The sequence below is a fragment of the Bidens hawaiensis genome, unplaced genomic scaffold (assembly GCF_021521415.1).
Source record: "Bidens hawaiensis isolate Kalapana, Puna unplaced genomic scaffold, B.hawaiensis_p1.1 tig00017140_1, whole genome shotgun sequence".
In the NCBI taxonomy this organism is placed as follows: Eukaryota; Viridiplantae; Streptophyta; class Magnoliopsida; order Asterales; family Asteraceae; genus Bidens; species Bidens hawaiensis.
Genome location: NW_027492587.1, coordinates 140,350 through 160,347, shown reverse-complemented (window position 1 = coordinate 160,347; position 19,998 = coordinate 140,350). Strand labels below are relative to the sequence as shown.

Sequence of the window (19,998 nt, the reverse complement as noted above, 5' to 3'; positions counted from 1 at the left end):
GTCTAAACAGTAAAATACTCGTTTACCTATTAAGTGCCCGTTAGTACCTAATTAGATTTTTATAAATAAAAATATATAATAATATAATATGTTATATACCCTAAATAGTTAACACTAAATTTTTATACCAAATAATTGAACACGGTGCACATCATTTCAATCCAACATCAAGAAGACGGCGCACAAACGCTTCTCCAATTCTTCATCTCTGGATCTCCAGTAATCCGATAGTTTCCCTCCACAACTCCAATAGTCGCAGCCATTCGGTTCTCAGCATTTGTGTCTCCTCGTAGTTGCAGCGACGCCATTGGCCACCGAACCGCGCACCCTTCTCTGATTCTCCGACGGGTTTGTGTCTTATCGTGCATACCTAGAATTAATAGGTTCGTGTTCGGGGTTTGTGATACAGGTACACGATAAGTTTTCGTGTTCGTGTCTTATCGTGTACGGGTATACACGATATGCTAGCCCTAGTGGTGGACGGTGGTGGTGGTGGTGGTGGACAATGGTGGTGTTGGACAATGGTGGTAGAGGGTGACAGTGGGTGGTGGTGACGGACAGTGGGTGGTGGTGTGTGACAATCGACAAAAAATAGCAACTAATGTAACCATGATTGTGAAATAAAATAATTATGTGAATAAAAGTATCTTTGTTTAAAGTCTAGATTTGTAAAGTTATGAGAAATATATTACTAAATGTCCAAAAAAGTTTAAATTTGTCGCGTAACGAACACTACGCGAAATGACCGTTGGCAACAATTTAAAAACTGAAAGAAGTCCATACGTGTCAGGAACAACTCAAAAAATTAAAACGTTTATGAAAATATTAGTAATTAGTTATAACTTTAATTTTAGACGGCTCGGATCACGAAAATTAGAAAATAAGTAATCCAGAGCCAGTAGCAAACACTATAAGAACCCGACACCAACTATTTAAAAAAAAATTCTTTAGCTTATGTTGTCAGGAGTTTGATTTCGTTTAAAGTTTGATAAAAATTATTCGAAACTCCGACTGCTTATCTAGAATTCTGATACATTAAACCAAAAACTCAAGACTTTGTTTAATTACCACCTTAATCCAAAAATATCTCCATCTTTTCCCCCATCAAACCGATCACCTCATCCTCACACACCCATAATTTACTTGTAAACCATCTTCTCATCATTACCTATAAACCTAGAGTGTGTGTTGTATATACTAAACCCATTCCACCTTTCAAATCTACCTTACACCTCACAAGCCTACTCTTTCTCACTTCCTCTTTAAACCCACGACCACCACCACCTTTTCACACCACCATCACTTTGCTACTTTCACTACACCACAATCAATGATCCACATCATGTAAAATCCATAAGATATTAGTAAACCCAAGAACACATAACAAAAAACCCATTTTCTCTTGCTCTCTCTCAACCACCGTTGGCCACCCCTCTAACATCACCATTTTCATTCTCTCTCATCCTAACAAGAATACTCAAGAACTAGGAATCAAGGATGGATTAGGGGACTTGGAAAGAGGATTAGGAAGCCATCGTTTTCTTCTTTTTATTCTCCACCCAAATACAAGGTAAAAATCTAGATTCTAAGATTGGAAGTTTAATTTTGAGTTAATGATTAATAATCTAAACAAAGTGTTAGGATGAAATAATAATAATAATAATAATAATAATAATAATAATAATAATGGTGAAAATGTGTGTGTGTGTGTGTGTGTGAATATGACGTGAGTGTGTGTGGGGGGTGATAATGTTAAACATCCGGACTTGAAATTATTGATGATCTTGAAAATTGATAAATGGATTTTGACGTAAAAATAGATTTTTATTTAACTAGTGTTCAAATGATTGCTTGATATAGTTATAATATGAAAAATGAATAATTGATAATGGTTGATTTTCTAGAGTTAAAATGGAATTAGATGAAAATTGATAAATGATTATTCATATATTGAACTTGCAATTTGAGAATTTATTTGAGTACTTGTATAAATTGATGATTGTTAAAAAGATTAATGTAACTTGAAATTAATACTAATGATAGGTTCATGTTAAAATTTCATAGCTTGCTAGTCTAAGACAAGATTCAAAGTTAGATTGTCATAGGTTGTTGATTACTAATAAAGGAAACTTTCTTGTGGATTTAGATTAAAACTTGTCTAATGGCTTAATTGATTATTGCATACATGAATATATGAATGATATATGGTTGGATTTCAATAGTAAACACCCTTGGTAACTTGGTTAATAGAAAATTCTAAAATCAAATAGCATAATAGGTTGCATGAAACCCTCTCAAACTAGTTAAATGAGATTACTTGAAATTTTGAATTAAATAACATTATTTTATTCAGAAAAGTTACTATTATTAGAAACTTTTGTTATTAATGCTGGGAATGCGATTACTTTAGATGATGTTATATAAGCAAATAGGACAATATTATAAATTTTTACAATCTAGAAATATTGTTGTCTGAACATTATATTAACATGTTAGAAATAACACATTCACTCGTTGCTAAAAACTAGTAGTTAAGGCTTGAGCATGCCTCGTTAAAATTCCGTTTGGTGTGTATATTTTTCTATATGATTTAAACTCGAACATAATAGTGAATTACATGTTATTTTGTGCATATTTGATGTATAAAATAATTTGGTTTTGGTAATATGACTTAAATAGCTTATCGGTAACATTAACAGTCGGAAAGTTCAACTTTTAACATGAACCGACATAAGTTTTTAGGGACTGTTTTAGAACAGGCCCCTAAAGTCATAAAATACTTATACATAACATAAGCTAATGTATAAAAAGAGTACAAGATAGTAAGACTTGATCCTAGACGGTTCGTGTCGTGAAAAACCGACACGAAAACGTTAAAAGTTGTTATTTTAAGAAAATAACAACTAAAATGAAAAATAAAGTATTTTTATAAAAGAACTCATAAAACTTAACTAATACTTATATAACAAGTGCTTTCAAAGATTTAAAAATAAAGTTTTGTACGAAAAGTTGATCGGTTCGCTTTTAAACGTAAAACCGATAAAACCGACATAAACCGACTAAAGCAAATTATAAGTTTCTAATTATATTTTCTTAAAAACTTTCCAGCAACTGAAACTCTATATTTTATTTTGTTTTATTATTTACTTATCTATTTTTTAAATACATAATATAATAGTTAATAAAACAATTATTAACGAAAACAGTGTCATGCTTAATTGCTAATTGTTATATAGGGAATTATGTGCTTGTATGGTCACCTGAACTAAGACTAAATAAATAAAGGTTGTCAACAAGTCAATTATAAACCGGATTATTTTATATATAATAACAAACATGTACTAATATAAAAAACGAGATTTTGTACAACAACTACGACTGTGAGTTTCTCTAAAACCCCCCCGCTTTTAATTAAAGAAATGTTTTATAAATGTTTTTGGGGGAACATTCTTTTTATTTATTTTATTAAAGTTCTAAAAGCATTTTATTTTATAAACCGTGTTCAAGTGGGATGAATCAATTTGACTAAATAACTATTAACCGAATTAGTAATGACATAGAAATGTTGGTAGATCTATCGGAGTGACGCCCCCCACTTCCAATCGTGTTGGATTAAAAAGTGGGAATATTTTGATTTTGGTAAGTTTCGAGTTATCAATTTTGATAGTCATACACTTATTGTATTCTTTGCTCGTTTCAACAGTATCAATATATACACACACACACACACACATATATATCAGACATTTTTGTAAAATAAGAGAACTCACCAACATTCGTGTTGGCAAACGTTTTTAATTTTAATATGCTTTTCAGGTAGATAAATGAAGTATTGAAGCTTCGTGAAGATCGCGGAAAATAGTGACGTGTGTTTGAACGAAAAATGTTGACTTTATGTTAGACTTGTAATTTAAATAAAAATCGTGTATTGACTCTGATGGTTAAATAAAGTTCAACTTTCGTTAGTCTGCCACCACCTAAATGACTTGGTCAAAGTTCAACTTTCGTTAGTTTGCCTCCTTTATTTAGGAGGCGTTTTTGGGCTTCGGACAGGGGCCAAACCGCCGTTGGCTGTTTGTCATAATGGGCTCCTCGTCTCAAGCTTCGATTTGACTGGTAATAGGCCTGAAACGGAGCTTCGTGGGCCAAGTTATGCCCGTTTTCGTGGGCCACATTTGGAGACACGATCATGGGCCTCCAAATATAACATGACATGTTCGTCAATGCTTGGGCCTTCATCAGTTCCGCTGTTTAAATTAAGATTTTCGGGGTGTGACATGGTGGTGGTGGACGGTGACGGTGGCGAGTTGTGGTGGGGGTAGACGGTGGGTGGTGGTGGTGGACGGTGTCGGTGGCGAATGGTGGGTGATGGTGGTAGTGGTGGACAGTGGGTGTTGGTAGGTGGTGGTGTTTAACCCTCCACATACCTTATAAGATCTTATAAGTGGATGAGCCAAATTGCACTAAGAAGAGTTCGCACATACGTTTTTTAATGAAACATGTTCGAAAAACAAATAATATGCATATGGCAATGTCTACGTGTGGTCTACGCAGCAGCGCAGACAAGAGCATGCAAAGACCTTTTTTAGAAAAACAAACACCACCTAAATGTTTTGCGCATGTTTGCTTTTAGATCAAATAAGTTGGTTTTAATAATGAGTTTTAGATTACTTAGTATTTGTGGCCCTGGTTATCCTAGTCGATTAATACATCAAATCCCAACCCGCCTTCTTTGGCATCATCGCTGGTATCAAGGGCTAAAACAAGTACTTAATTAGCTGACATAAATTCACCACCAAATCAAAATTATAACCAAGCAACATTGGCAAGTTTAATCTCAGTTTTATTGGACGGAGACAACTACCTCGGTTGGAAACATCAAGTGATTACCATTCTTAAAACAATGGGATAGTAAGCGTTTATTAACAAAAATATACCGCCACTAGAAGACAACTCTTCAGAACATTGTGAAGAAATGCGACGTTGAGGGCTGAGGTGGGATCATCCAACTTCTCTCTCCCCCCCCCCCCCCCACCCACACACACACACACATATAACGAGGCATCAAACCACAGTGGGATATTATGAAGATGGGCAACAAACATACGTGATGGTAGTGGCGAAGCTTGGATTAAGACACCGGGGGGTTCAGACTAAAAATGTATACAAAATTTCACAAACAAAGAGGTGCGGACTCAAATTTTCGGGTAAAAACAATTAAATTTACAATACGTATAAAAAATTTCGGCCGAAAATTGCTAAATTTTACACTATGTATAAAAATTTTCAGCCGAAAACGACTAAATTTTACACTACGTATAAAAGATTTCGGCCGAAAATGGTTAAATTTACACCACGTATAAAAGAATTTGGCCGAAAACGGCTAAATTTACACTACGTATAAAAGATTTCGGACGAAAAATGGTAAATTTACACTAAGTATAAAATATTTCGGATGAAAACGGGTAAATTTACACTACTATGTAAAAAACAGGGGGAGCCGGGGCCACCCCAGATCCTAAGCAACATTTGTCATTGCGTGATAGTGATATGACACTCTGAAGGGAACGTTGCCCCCTTCCAAGCGAACAACCTTAGGGTGTGAAATAGAAAAAAGGGTTAGTGTATCACATCTAGTTTTAAAAATAATAATAAATAAATAAACAAATAAAAATCTACCAATAGTACACCTTTTTAAAAAATGGTTAAGCATGTAAAAAATAAATGCATGGGGACATAAACACGGTACCCTACTCTGTGTCACGCTAACCATACTTAATTATGTAAAACACCGTATATTATGATCAATAATTAACAAGTAATCATTTGGTTCTCCGTCTTTGTCGAAGATAATCAATGATCATGGTCTCTACATAGCAACTGAGTTGACTCAGCCCCATTCGATATATTTACATAAAAGAACCTCTCACTTATATTCATCTTCATTATAACCCCCCTTTGTTTCTTAATTCACTCATTAAATTGGCACACTCTCAGTGACTCTCGTACCATACTTGTACAGTTTTAATAATAAAGGCCCTTTCCCACAATTTTGACTACTACTAAAAAGGAGCCCTACTTCTGTTTATTCTATCAAATTATTTGAAATCATTTAACTTATATTTAAGTTTACCTTTTATCACTTTCGTATATTAATATTTTATAGGAAAACGAAAATGACCTTGCGTTTGTTTATTTTGTCTACAAGAGTGTTATATATAAGCTTGTTTATATATAACAAGGTTGCTATATAAATAATAAGCTTGTTTAGTCTTAAAAGCTTAATCAAGGTGGCTATATGACACTATAGTTGGGGTTGCTTATTATCCGGGCATATACATATAGGCTCAAGTAGTGGTGGACTCGGATGTTCTCTCACAGGGGTCGAAAATTTTTTGAGTCGTTACTCAGTTATATAATTTTTTTTCGATCCGATTCAGTTATTCGGGTCGAGTCAAATCTGGTCAAGTCATATAAAAAAAATATTCTTAAACAAAATATCATATAACTTAAAAAGGTAAATAAGAAGTCATAAGAAATGCACAATTAAAGATAACATATCTAATGTGGACTAGAGTTTGGACAAAAGGGATGTCGGGACAGGCTGAGGGCGGGCGATCGCAGTCGGCAACCAGCAAGTTGTAGCCTGAGCAATTGATGGTGAGGTTAGAGGTCAGGTCTACAGTCAAAGGTTTACCTGTTTCAAACAAATTAAGTTTGGACCCTACTTAATTTTGAATCAGATTAAATGTGGATTGGGTTGAATATCAAGCTTAAAAATTGTAGAGATTGATATAATTGGGTACTGCCTTCACAACCCTTTTAGCATTTTCTATAGGTGGGTTTTCATAATTTAGGATGTGATTGTGATTTGTGAGTGGATAAGAGATAAAATGTTACTTTTAATAAGATTGTGTTCAATCCTATTAGTTTTTTAATAATTTTTTAAAGTGATTATAAGTGAAGTAGAGATAATAATAAATGTATAAAAACTATTATTTAATTAAAAAAGTATAAAATATAGTGATTTGTAGTGTGATTATAAGTTTGAAGATAAAGAAAGGAATGCGAATGCTTAAAAAATTGGGTAGAGATTAACTGCGTTGGGTATTTGACTTAAAAAATGAGTATAAAACAAATTTTAATTGATAAATCATTCATATTACTATTATATAATTACATTTATAAAAGTTTTCATTTTACATTTTGTCAACATTGGCCTTGAACTTTTATGGTGGTCGTCTAAAAAATCTACAGGGGTCAATATCAAAATTTTACATGAATCATTTGGAATCTTTATCGTGTTAAATCTCAAATAACCCACTAGTAACTCGGCTCATTTACATGAGTATCGTAATAGATTCAACACTTATGGTTAGTTATAAATATTTTTAAAATTATTGTATACTTTTATCGCTTTATAGTTTATCTAAAAAATACAATGTGAGTATAGCTTACTTGGTAGAGGCAGTGGCGGATATACCTTAGGAGGAGGTCAACGTCTCACCGGTAGTGTAAAAAAATTTTGGTTAGTTTTCGTGTTTCGTTACCCCTGGAATAAATAACGTTACCCCCATGTATTTTAATCTCAACCAATTTAATACATAAACCCAAAAAAAAGTCCACTTAATTATAAAGTCCAAACCAAAAAACCAACCCAAATAATCCTTTTATTTAACAATAGTAAAAAAAGACCGATCTTCACATTCAGAAATTGTGAACACAACCTACTGGTCACAAAACACCACCACTGTCCACCAGATCACCACGAACCAGTCACCACAGCTGTCGCTAGCCTGCTACCTGCCGCCACCTCCACCACCAACCATTTTTCTGGCCACTCCACCTCCGGCCTCTCCATCCTTCCGGTAAGATTTGTTGTATTTAGGGATTTAGAGTTATGTTTAAATTGGAATTAATTTGGGATTTAGGGTTTATGTTTAAATTGGAATTGATTGGGTATTTAGGGTTATGTTTAAATTGGAATTGATTAAGTATTTAGCTTTTAGTTTTATGTGTTAATTGGAATTGATATTAGGTTTTTGGTTCAAATTTGTTTAGGGAACTTTATAAATGAGTAAACAGCCTCTTATTATCAACATTTTTAAACGTCAAAGAAAAGAAAATGATGACACCGGTTCCGGTTCATCACCAAGTTTAAATATTCCAACTTCAAGTTTAAATATGGTTGATGATTTGCAAGAAAATGAAGATATCGGTCCAAGTTCAAAAATTCCTTCGGCTTCAAGTCCTTCAATACGTTCAAAAATCAATTTGGATGATCTTCCTTCGGATCCCGCTGATAGACCACCTATGGCTAGTTATCAACCCAATCAAATAGATGACATACGAAGAGCATATATTGTTAAAAAGGCTTTTCAACCACGAAGTCATGACTTTAAATGGACAAACTATTGTAGTGGCTAGAGTCGTTTTAATGTCAAATGGTTTGAAAAATATGATTAGTTGGAGTATAGCACTAAACAAGAAAAACCATATTGCTTATCTTGTTACTTGTTTAATGGAAGTGTTGGTAATCAAGGTGGAAGAGAGACTTTTGTTAGTGGAGGCTTTTGTAATTGGAGTAAACCGGGTGCCTTAAAGGAACATATTGGGGAAGTTAATGGTGTTCATAATAATTCGATGCAAAAATGTGGCAATCTTTTGAACCAAAAGCAATCCTATGAGGCGAATGTCACCAAGCGTAGAAATGAAGAAAAGATTGCAAATTTGTATCGATTATTGGGTTTTGTTCGTAGTTCTATATTCTTGTAAGAAAATAGTTTATCATTTCGTGGTCATAATGAACTGAAGACTCTTTTTCTAAATGTCTCTTGCTTGCGGTTTTATAGTTGATTTGTGAGAACAACCCGGATATTGGTAAGTATTGTTTAGGGAATGCAAAAAGAATAATAAGTTGACAGCTCCATCAATACAACAAAAAGATTATCGACCAAAATGCTTTGTGAAGAAATTAATGATGATGTGTTTGGGTTGTTAGCCGATGAGTCTAGTGACATGTCTCTAAAAGAACAAATTGATGTAGTTGTGAGATATGTTGATAAATGCAGAGTTGTTAAAGAGAGTTTAATTGGAGTTGCTCACGTAAATAATGCATCTTCTGCAATTCGTAAGAAGCCATCGTGTCTTTATTATCAAATAACCAGTTGAGCATTGATCAAATAAGTAATATGTTTCATACTTTTGTTTCAAAAACTTTAATAAAATATATGTATCTTATAGTTTATAATTGTTTGCACGGGTCAGGGGTCAAGGTTATGATGGTGCAAGCAACACGCGAGGAAAGTTTAATGGATTAAAACCTTTGATTTTAAGAGATAATCCATCAGCACAGTACATACATTGATTTGCTCATCAACATCAATTAGTGATTGTGGTTGCTTTAAAAAACATACTTGTGCTAAAGAATTTTATGAATCTCTTGGCATGGGTGTTAATACAGTTTGTGCTTCTTGCAAAAGAAAAGATATGATGTTGGAGTTAAAAGAGAGAGAGTGTGGAAAACAAAATTCATCTGGGTGAGATTAAAACAGGAAAATGATTAAACCAAGAGGTTTACCTTGCATGAGGCGGAGACACGCGATAGGGTTCTCATCATAGAATCATCATAGAACAATCACAAGTTTGTTAATATTATTCCCGGAAGTTGTTGAGGTACTTATATATAGAAGTGCGAGAAATGAATGTATAACTCTATTAATCCCTAATTTCACTCACTTTCATATGATGTTACATACATATATGTAGGTTGGTTGTATTTATGTCTTAATTACACATTCAAACCAACCTATAAACATATAAATGTACCTATATCATTCAAACCTATGTACCTACACACATACAAACATATATACACATATACAAACATACGTACACATATACAAACATACGTACCTACACACATACATATGCACCTACACAACGCACCTACACATAAGAAAGGGAGTAAAATTAGGGATTAATGGAGTTACACCTTCACTTCTCGCACTTCTCGCTGTAAAAGAACTTCTGAAATGATCCAATACCTATATATATATATATATATATATATATATATATATATATATTAAATTAGATGGAGAGAGCGTACAACAACGAGCTAATACGAAAGGTATTCTATCATATTTTAAGAAACTTGAATTTCTGTTTTATATACACTTGTGGGAAGAAATTTTAGGCCTCACAAATGCTCTATTAAAACATCTTTAAAAAAAGTCAAGATTTGTTAGAAGCATCTAAGTAGATAAGCAGGAAAAATCGAGCATTGAATAATCTAAGATAAAACGGATTTGACAAGATGTTGGCAAAAGTGACATCTTTTTGTGAAAAAAAAAATAAGATTAAGATGTTAGATATGACGAAAAGTGATGGTAATCAAATAAACCAAATGAATATCATTACTATTCGACATCATTTTAAGGTTAAAGTTTTTAACATGAGTGGATATACAAATTCAAGAACTTGGAAATAGATTTAGTGATGTCTCAGCTAGTTTGTTAGAAAATATGTCGGGTTCAAATCATTGTTATTCATTTTCTAAGTTTGACATATCATAATGACAGTAGCTTTCAGAGATATATCTAAATGATTTTACTAATGAAGAAATAGGGTGTATTTCTGGTGATCTTACGACCTTTTATTACACTTTAAAGGAAGATGATAAATTTGCAAAACTGGGTGTAAAGAGTGATCTTGCACGTGTAATGGTGGAAATAGGAAAGTACACAACTTTTCCTTTGGTTTGTCAAATATTGAAGCTAGTGTTGGTTTTACCGGTTGCAACTACAACCGTTGAAAGATGTTTTTCTAAAATGAAGCTTATCAAGACGAATTTGTGCAATCTAATGGGTGATGAGTTGAACAATGCTTTAATTTGTGCGGTCGAAAGAGAAGTGTTTGATAAAGTAAATGAAGAAGATGTAATGGCCTAATTTCAAGTTTTCAAAAATCGAAGAGGAGAAATTTACAGCCCAACCTAGATCCGCCATTGTTGGTTCGTTAACCCGATTAATTTAAATTTATTTGTTGCCGTGTTTTTTAAATTTGTTTCGTTAACATTGTATGAAATTTGTGGAAATTTTCCTTGAGCGCTACCTTTATGTTTTAAGTCTAGATCCGCCACTGGGTAGAGGTTATTCCCTTCTAAACTATCAGTTATGAAACAACACGGGTGCTCTAAGGCCACGTCCCTATAGCGCCATAGTGGTACCCCCTCCTTCACCCTTTCAAGTGTGAAAAACTTACCGCCCCCACCATCATTGTTACTCCACATCGATCAGCCTCGGTATCTAACATATATAGGAGTCTTGAATCATCATCATCATCGTACTCAGTATATCTCACCAATAGCAAAGTTATGGTAGGGTATGAGGAGGATAAGATGTAGACAACTTTACCTCTACTCTTTAGGAATAGAGTGGTTGCTTCCGGTAAGACCCTCGGCTCGATAGTGGTTTTGCATCAAGCCTTTGACATGATGCACATAACACTCAACCATCGGGCGATTGGTGCATGTACCCTGTCTTTCAGCTATCATCGCCACCACATGATGCCTGATTAACCTTCCGCCACAATTAACATTATTTTAATGAGATTAGTAAAATAACATCAAAATTAGTGTAAAAACATATTTAAAAGTATTGAATAATAATAGTTAAAAACAATTTTCAAAACTATTAAAAAAAAGAAAAATTTACTTTAATGTAATAACTAAAAAGTCAGTTACTTTTAACCAAAAAACCTGTTCGAGTCTGACACGTGAGCAGCACACAAGGGACATTTTCGTAAAACCCCATGACACCCTTTAAAAACCCATGTATCCCAACACACCCTAAAACAAACTAAACCCTCTTGTTCCCTCACATTATCATCATAAATGGCAACATTACGGCACAAACACAAACACACACTCATCCTCACTCTACTCTGTGTGTTTCTTCACCTTCTTCAATCAAACAAATCAAACCCATCTCCAGTATCCGAATCCGTAACCGAATCATCAATCCACGATCTCCTCAAAAGCAAAGGCCTGCCGGTGGGCCTGTTCCCAAAAGAAGTCGAGTCGTTCACTCTGTACGACACAGGCCTGTTGGAAGTGTTCTTACGAGGCCCATGTTTAACGAAATTCGACACCATGGCGTTTTACGAGAGTACCGTCAGAGCTAATCTCACTCATGGCAGTCTCACCGGCGTTGAGGGTTTGTCTCAGGAGGAGTTGTTTCTGTGGCTCCCGGTGAAGGATATTATTGTTGACGATCCGAAATCTGGGCTTATTTTGTTTGACATTGGGCTTGCGCATAAGCAGTTGTCTTTGTCGTTGTTTGAAGATCCACCGGATTGTAAATCGGAAGGTAGATCTGTGAATTCCGTACAAATTTGATTCTTTCTTTTTTTTTGAATTTTTTTGTTGAATTAATTTTAGAATCCAGACAGATCCGGTTTCAATTTTGAGAGATTGTTGATTTAATTGTAATTAATTATGATAATATAATAAAATCCGCCTGAATTCCAGCTGGTTTTGATAACGTAAATAACATAAGATTATTAATAATTTAATTAAATGATTTGTGGTGCAGATGTGTTGAAAATAAAAAACAGGTCCAGAAAGGAGTATGGATTTGAAGCTCAAATGTAGGAGAAGAAGAAAAAGAAATTGGGTTTAACTTTGCAATTTATTATTTAGGTTTTTTTTTTTTTTTCAAGAAATTGTTTGTTTGTTGATCAATCAGGTAGGGGGTGATTATACCAATGTAAATTTTGAATTCTTGTTCTCTAAAATCATCATAATTAGATTCATGAATGATTGAATAAATTAAATTAAATTAATCTTTGTTTGATTGATTCCAGCAACAATATTTGATTTGATTGGGGGTCAGAACAAAGTGTTCACGGGTGTCTTTTTTTACCCGGTTTTCTGGCTTTAAAGATCGGTTCAAACTTCAAACTGCAATTATTACGATTAAAGTATTATTTGTTTATTGTGCTTCGACTGAGAACAAAACCTCTGGAAACCAATATTTAAATCAAAATATATATGTTATTTATTACTTTATTGGTGTGTTATTATTATATGTCTCTTTCACAATAAGTGTAATTCCTATTTACCCAAGTGTAGCCCTTGCCTTGGACAAGTATTGGCATTTGTTATTCATGAAATAATTGCTTTTATGAATATATGAACGGGTACCTTAATATTTTAAAAAATATGATTCCCTTAGTTTAAAAATTTCAAGTAAGTGTCTTGAAAGACAAAGTTTAATGGCACATTTTTCCATGAATTTAAAAATATAGGGTCGAAATAAGAAATTTAAATAACCCGCCTGGCAAGACAACTTTTTAATATTAAGATTTTGTGAAGAATATATACGGGTACCTTAATATTTTCAAAAATATGATCCCCTTAGTTCAAATTTTTCAAGTAAGTGTTTTGAAAGACAAAATTTAATGGCACATTTTTCCATGAGTTCAAAATATATAGGGTCGAGATAAGAAACTTAAATAACCCGTCTGGCAAGAACGCTTTGGAATATAAATTTTAGTTCAACTTTATAAATTCACCCTCAATATTTATAAATTTATGATCTTGTTGGTACAAATTCACCCTAAATGCGTCTTGAAAGACTGAATTTGAAGGCACATTTTCCCATTTTTTTGGAAGTTGTGGGGACCCGTTAGGAAACATTAGAAACCGTCGGAAAAGACTGTTTAATTTCAAGAACTTTTAATAGGAAATATGGACTGGTCCCCCAATATTTTTAAAAATCCCGTCGGATTTTGACACTTGTCTAAATTTTATTGGCCGGAGGATTTTTTCAGATCTCGTCTTCTCAGTCCAAATTTGATGGGTTATTTTGGGAATATGTTGAAATTTAGGGTTATTTTTAATTTTCTCTCTCCTAAAAGGGCCATTTTGGGAATTTTCCCAAATTAGAATTACCTATATAATTTTAACCTTTTGTTTAACGTAAGGTGTTAAAAAATTGCTTTAACAGATCAAACCTTTCAAGCTGAAACGAGTCAGTCGGTTTCGGATCCTAATGCTTGGTTTACGGTTCATTTTTGATGATTCGGTTTGTGTTGAAACTTGGATTTGACCATCTAAACTGAACTCGTTATTTATTTTTGTATTTTTATTTATATACATCTATATCTTTATCTATACTTCTATAATCTATATATTATCTAATAGAAGGGTAACTAGGACACTTGCATATTTCTAGCCCTTCTCATTTTCCTGCCCAACCGTGTCTACCCATTTAACTTATACGTGGATCTGACCGGTTTCCAATCTCACTCAACTCTAATAAATGAACGTAAACTAGAAAATCCTTATGTTTGTAGTTTATGTTCATTTATTAAAAATATAAAGAACCTATTAAGAACATGATTGTGTTAGTTTATAAAAAATAAAGAATTTACTCACCTACTCTAAGTATTTTATTGCTATAATAGCAAGTGCTATATTTAAAGATTTAGGTAGCGTTTGTAATCAAAGAGGGAATGAAATGATTCATTGTTTGGGAATGAAAAATATGGTATTTGGTTGCTTAATGGAATGGAATCATCCATTACACATGGAATCTCATTCCATCAAAACCATTTATTCCTACTCCCCTTATTTTTTTTCATTCCATTCCTCATTCACCATACTTTCTTAACAACATCACCACCTAACAACATCAACCACCACCACTACCATAGCCACCACCACCTGCCGCCACCTTCGCCGTATCCACCACCACCTTCGCCACCACCTCCGACGCCACCACCACCACCACCACCGTCGTCACCACCACCACCTTACCATTAGCGCTACCACCGCCACCACGCCGCTGCCGCCACCATTGTCACCGTAACCACCGCTACCATTTCCACCGTAACCACCGCAACCATTGTCACCGTCGCCGCCTGACTTTCACCGCCACCACCACCTGACCTCAACCACCGTCGCCATCACTACCAATGCTACCATCGCTTGACCACCGCCGCCACCACCTGATCTCAATTATCGTCGCCACCATCCTACCATCGCCATCACTACCAATGCTACCATCGCTTGACCACCACCACCACCACCGTAACCACCGCCCTTGGTACCTGACCGCCACCACCACCATCGTCGCCACCACCATTTTTTTTTGTAAAATAACTTACTCTGAGAAAAAAATGTTTTTATTATTTATATTTCATTCCTATAATTTTTTTGGATACCAAATAATATTAACTTATGATTCATTTCTTTCCCATAGGTTAACCAAACAAGACAAATGAATGGTAATGATCCATTTCATTCCATTCCTTCTCCCATTTCATTCCTCTTTCATTCCATTATCTCCAACCAATCATACAATCAACCCATGTTCATGTATCATAAGTTCAACTATAAATTTACATATGATAACTTTGAAATAGATGCCAATAAATGTTTGAATTGAAGAGTTATTTTGATATTCTCACAACGTTTTAAGTATTAACTATTAACTTAGTGTTTTGACTGATCGATCACTTGTTTGACTGGTCAATATAACTTTGCTTATGTAACAATATTATTGTCTAATGCATTGGCATCCTCACCGACTCACCGTTGAACCACCTTCTAGAACCTCATCATCAATGCCGGACCACCATCAATATCAGCACGTACTATCACTCTCGAACCACTACATGTGTCCCCAACCTAAAACATATATACAACCTAAACACCTTCGATTATTATCTATCTCCCAAACCTAAAACTTAAACGTAGGCACATAACATACGACCTGTAAAATCTAACACGAATTAAACTACAAACCAAGTCACACGAATACAAGTAGAGATATGTTTATAGCAAAAGAAATGTGTATGGGACAAGGGGTGTTGGATATGAAGTTAAAAAAATCCAAATACAGCTAGTAATAAGGATTTTCTTGTTTGTTTCCGTTTATTTAGAACATGATTGTGTTTGTTTTTGTTCATTTATTTTCTACATAAATTAACTTAAACAAACATACATGAATTATATTAAAAAAAAAGTATATTAGTTTTAAGACATAATTACAGAAATTATCCTTTATCTTTGCACTCAATTTCAGTGGATGTCCTTTATCTTTAAAAGTAACAATATTTGTGTTTTACGTTTCAAAATGTTTCACCGTTTGTCCTTTAGCCCAAACCCAGTTAGTTTTTCTCGTTAACTTTGGTCATGTGCACAGCACATGAGGGCAAATTAGTCATTTTACCTATTGGTTTAAAAAATCATTTTAAAAAAAGAAAAATGTTTCACCGTTTATTCTCTCTCTCTAACTCCCTTTCTCTCACTCTTCTTCTTTCTCCTGTTTAAGCACCATCACCAAGACCACCACCCACACCACACCACACCATCATCCAACCTCCGACCACCGTCTCTGCCTCTCCTCTCATTAGTATTCAAGCCCTTTTGATATAAGATGAAGCCATGGGAAGCTCCACCCTCACTGTCAGGATTTACCTGAAATTCTAACTCCCTTCAACACACACCCGTCAACATCTGCGATTTACCTGAAACAGCATAACCCCAAGGAGTGTTATTATGCGAGCAATTAAATCGCGACGAAAGTTTGGGTTTTCAAGAAAATCGAGTCGTAATACTTTAATGGAGCTTTGATTAGTGTTCCGATTTGGCCGAAGACGATGAATGGGCTTCTGTTAGGGTTCCGATTTACCGGAATATGCTGAATGGATTTTGATTTGGGTTTCATTTTGGTCGGATGACGGTGGTGGTGGCAGTGTTGGTGGCCGGGAGAGAGAGAGAGAGAAAATGGTGTATGGTGGCTCTCCAGAGAAGATGGTGGGGGTGGCTCGCCGGAGAAGACGGTGATGGCAGTGGATGAAGGTGGTGTTGCGTTATTCCGAGTGAAACCCCAGATCTGGTGTTTCAATCAAGAAGCCTTAGATTCGAGCAACCATCCCCGTCGTCCGAAACATTTCCATCCACTTGCCGACGGAGAGAAATGAGGTGAGGAGTTACAAATCCACTTGTCTACGGTGTGGTGTATGCACAAAAATCAATTGAAAAATGCCAAAGTTGCACAACTCTTGACGGAAAAGCGGCACACGGCAGAACCTTACCCGCCGCTGCTAGGGTTTGCCGTAAAAGCTTATGTTCAAGCTTCCTTGCCATTCGTTCCAGACTCGTTGTCATTAGTTCAAGCTTCCTTGCTGTGGTTGTCGATGATGGTGGTGGCTACAGTTGTGGTGGCCGGCAGTGGTGTTGTTGGATGTAGTGGTGGTGGGAGACGGTGGTTTGGTTTTTGTGTTTGGGATTAAATTATTCGTAATATAATATGTATACAAATATTTTAATTTTATTTGTTTAAAAGTAAAAGAAAATAAAAAAAGGGTGATATTACTGTTATGCCCTCACATGAGCTGCACATGACCCAACTTAACGATGAAATTTAACAGAGTTAGGGCTAAAGGACAAACATTGTAAGATTCTGAAACGTAAAGGACAAAAAAAACATCAATTTTGAAGATAAAGGACCACGAGTGAAATTTGGAGTAAAGATAAAGAACAATTTCTGTAATTCTGTCTAGTTTTAAATATCCCAAATTCACAACTCACATTTTGATCATTGTCAATTTGTCGGTCCTAGTTAACGAAATGGATGTTAACAGTCTCACCAATTAGCATGTTTGCTTTCAACAGTCCGTTACTAATAGAAGCATAACTCTGTTAGTCCCCGGCTGCCGGAAAAACCTTAGATCTTTTAGTAAAAACCTCAATTATTGAGGTCGTCGGAACCCTAGTTGATGAAAAACGTTTTTCTGGCAACCGGTGACTACCGAAGTTACACTTCCGTTAGGCGTGGAGCATGGGAAGCAAACATGTTAAAAAATGGGACTGTTATCAACAATTTCATTAGTTGGGACTAACAACCAAAAGATTAAAGTTGAAAATATTTAAAACCAATATACCTAAAAAGAATAACGTGTTGTTCATTCGGTCAATTCATTAGTAGATTATCCGATGCTTGGTTCTAGAACTTAATTTGGGTGACGAGTTAATTCGTGATAGGCTATTTAGTATTTCTAAGAGGGGAAGGGGCACTCATGTATTACCCATGCGCTGATCAATCACGTACTGCCATTTCACTTCTACCCTTAATTACCCACAAACCACAAAGTTACTAGCAAGACCTACCCACAAGTACCCTAGAAATTTATTAATTCGTTTTAATTCTTAAATGGTCAAAAATGAATCAATTTTGTGTGGCAAACATTTGCCATGAAATGAAGCCATACACCTTGCCCACATGGTGTGGGGTGGTGTTGCCATGTGGTTTGGAACCCATATACCCTACCCATATAGGTGCCCCTTCCTCTCTAATAAGTAATGTATATTTAATACTAAATATGTTAAAGAATGAACATAAATCAACAAATATGAATGAAATAAATGTGAGTGGACGAACATAAATAAATGTTCACAAGCACAATCGAGCTGAACATATGTTTATATTTATTCATTTAACAAAATAATTAACTTTTGTTGGTAATGATGTTTGCTTATTAACTAAACAAATAGAAATGAATTTCCAATAAATGGTTCATACAAGAATCACTAAACATAGAATACTAAACAGCGTATTGGTGAATGTTTACGCAATTATAGGCTTTTAACCCAATCATATGTGTGTTTGAAAAAGAATAATGGGTCCGCAAATAGTTTGACAAGTAACATGGGGTGGGAAGGTTTGATTGTGTCCTTTTGTGGCCCATGGACCAAAATCGTTCATTGCTTCTATTGTCAGTAATCTCATTTATGGGTGTAATTGGAGGCGTGCTAAAAACAGGATTTGGAGTTGAACCCGGTTTTGAAACCTAATCGTACCGGATTGTAAAATCCCTTTGATTGAACCCGAACCAAATGTAGGGTTGAAACAAGCCAAGATATCTTGTGTTAGGTGTTTAGGATGGGTTTTTAAAATTGTTTTTTGGTTATCTGTTTTTTGAAAAGCAAAAACAACTTTTAAAAAGCTCCAATTTGAAGCTATTGGAGGAGCTTCGTCAAACACATTTTACTTTTCAACAAGTAAACAAGCAAATAAGCACGTTTTAAAAGCTCACACAAACACTTCCTTAATATATCTTTGTGTATACTCTTCACTCTATGAATAAAGACTATTCTAGAACGTTTATACAATTATACTCTAGATACTCTTATACATGGTTTGTGTTATGTATACATTGTAGTTTATGTAGAGATGGTAAAAATGCGCAAAGTGTAAGAACACACAAAATGCGGCACATGTATTTCAGGTGAGGACAATAAATATTTATATATTACTGCGTAACATGTTACATAATCACATACCATGTTATATAATCACATATTGTATGTTTTATACATGGTTTGTGTTATGTATACATTGTAGTTTATGTAGAGATGGTAAAAATGACGCAAAGTGTAAGAACACACAAAATGCGGCACATGTATTTCAGGTGAGGACAATAAATATTTATATATTACTGCGTAACATGTTACATAATCACGTACCATGTTATATAATCACATATTGTATGTTTTGTAATTATGTATGACGTACATATAGTCGTCACCTACCATATTTTTAGGCATGAAAGTCCATATATAACTATGTATAATTTTATATAATCACATTCCAAGTTATATAATCACATAATTACGCATCATGTTATACAATCACATATCATAAAAATATATAAATTTATTTAAAAATGCTTTAGCAATACTAGATTCAAATTGAGGTTAATAAAATTCTATATCATAATTTATTGTTAAAAGTAATATAGCAATAAAATGTTATTCGATTTTTAAAGAATTGTTGGAAATAGATTTAAGTCATTTAACCACACAAAAAGTCAACAATGATACGTATTCATTTTATTACCCTTCCAAGTTTTTTGAAACTTAATTTAGAAAAGTCATACGTTGACTCGTTATAAATTCAAAATACTAAACTCTTCTTGAGCTCG

General features: G+C 34.4%; 1 protein-coding gene across 1 annotated transcript; it reads left to right on the top strand.

Annotated features, from left to right (window-relative positions):
* The first annotated feature begins 11,864 nt into the window (after nt 1–11,864).
* On the top strand, nt 11,865–12,755 carry LOC143553040 (uncharacterized). The gene is made up of 2 exons (XM_077043111.1): nt 11,865–12,371; nt 12,597–12,755. Exons 1-2 carry the CDS (start codon nt 11,897–11,899, stop codon nt 12,653–12,655), a joined length of 534 nt encoding a protein of 177 aa, XP_076899226.1. The 5' UTR covers nt 11,865–11,896; the 3' UTR covers nt 12,656–12,755.
* The last annotated feature ends 7,243 nt before the right edge of the window (nt 12,756–19,998 follow it).

Bases quoted from the DNA above. Each gene is read 5' to 3' on its own strand.
- LOC143553040 (XM_077043111.1), top strand. From the start codon at position 11,897: ATGGCAACATTACGGCACAAACACAAACACACACTCATCCTCACTCTA. The intron at 12,372-12,596 runs GTAGATCTGTGA...TTTGTGGTGCAG, and splicing joins ACCGGATTGTAAATCGGAAG to ATGTGTTGAAAATAAAAAAC.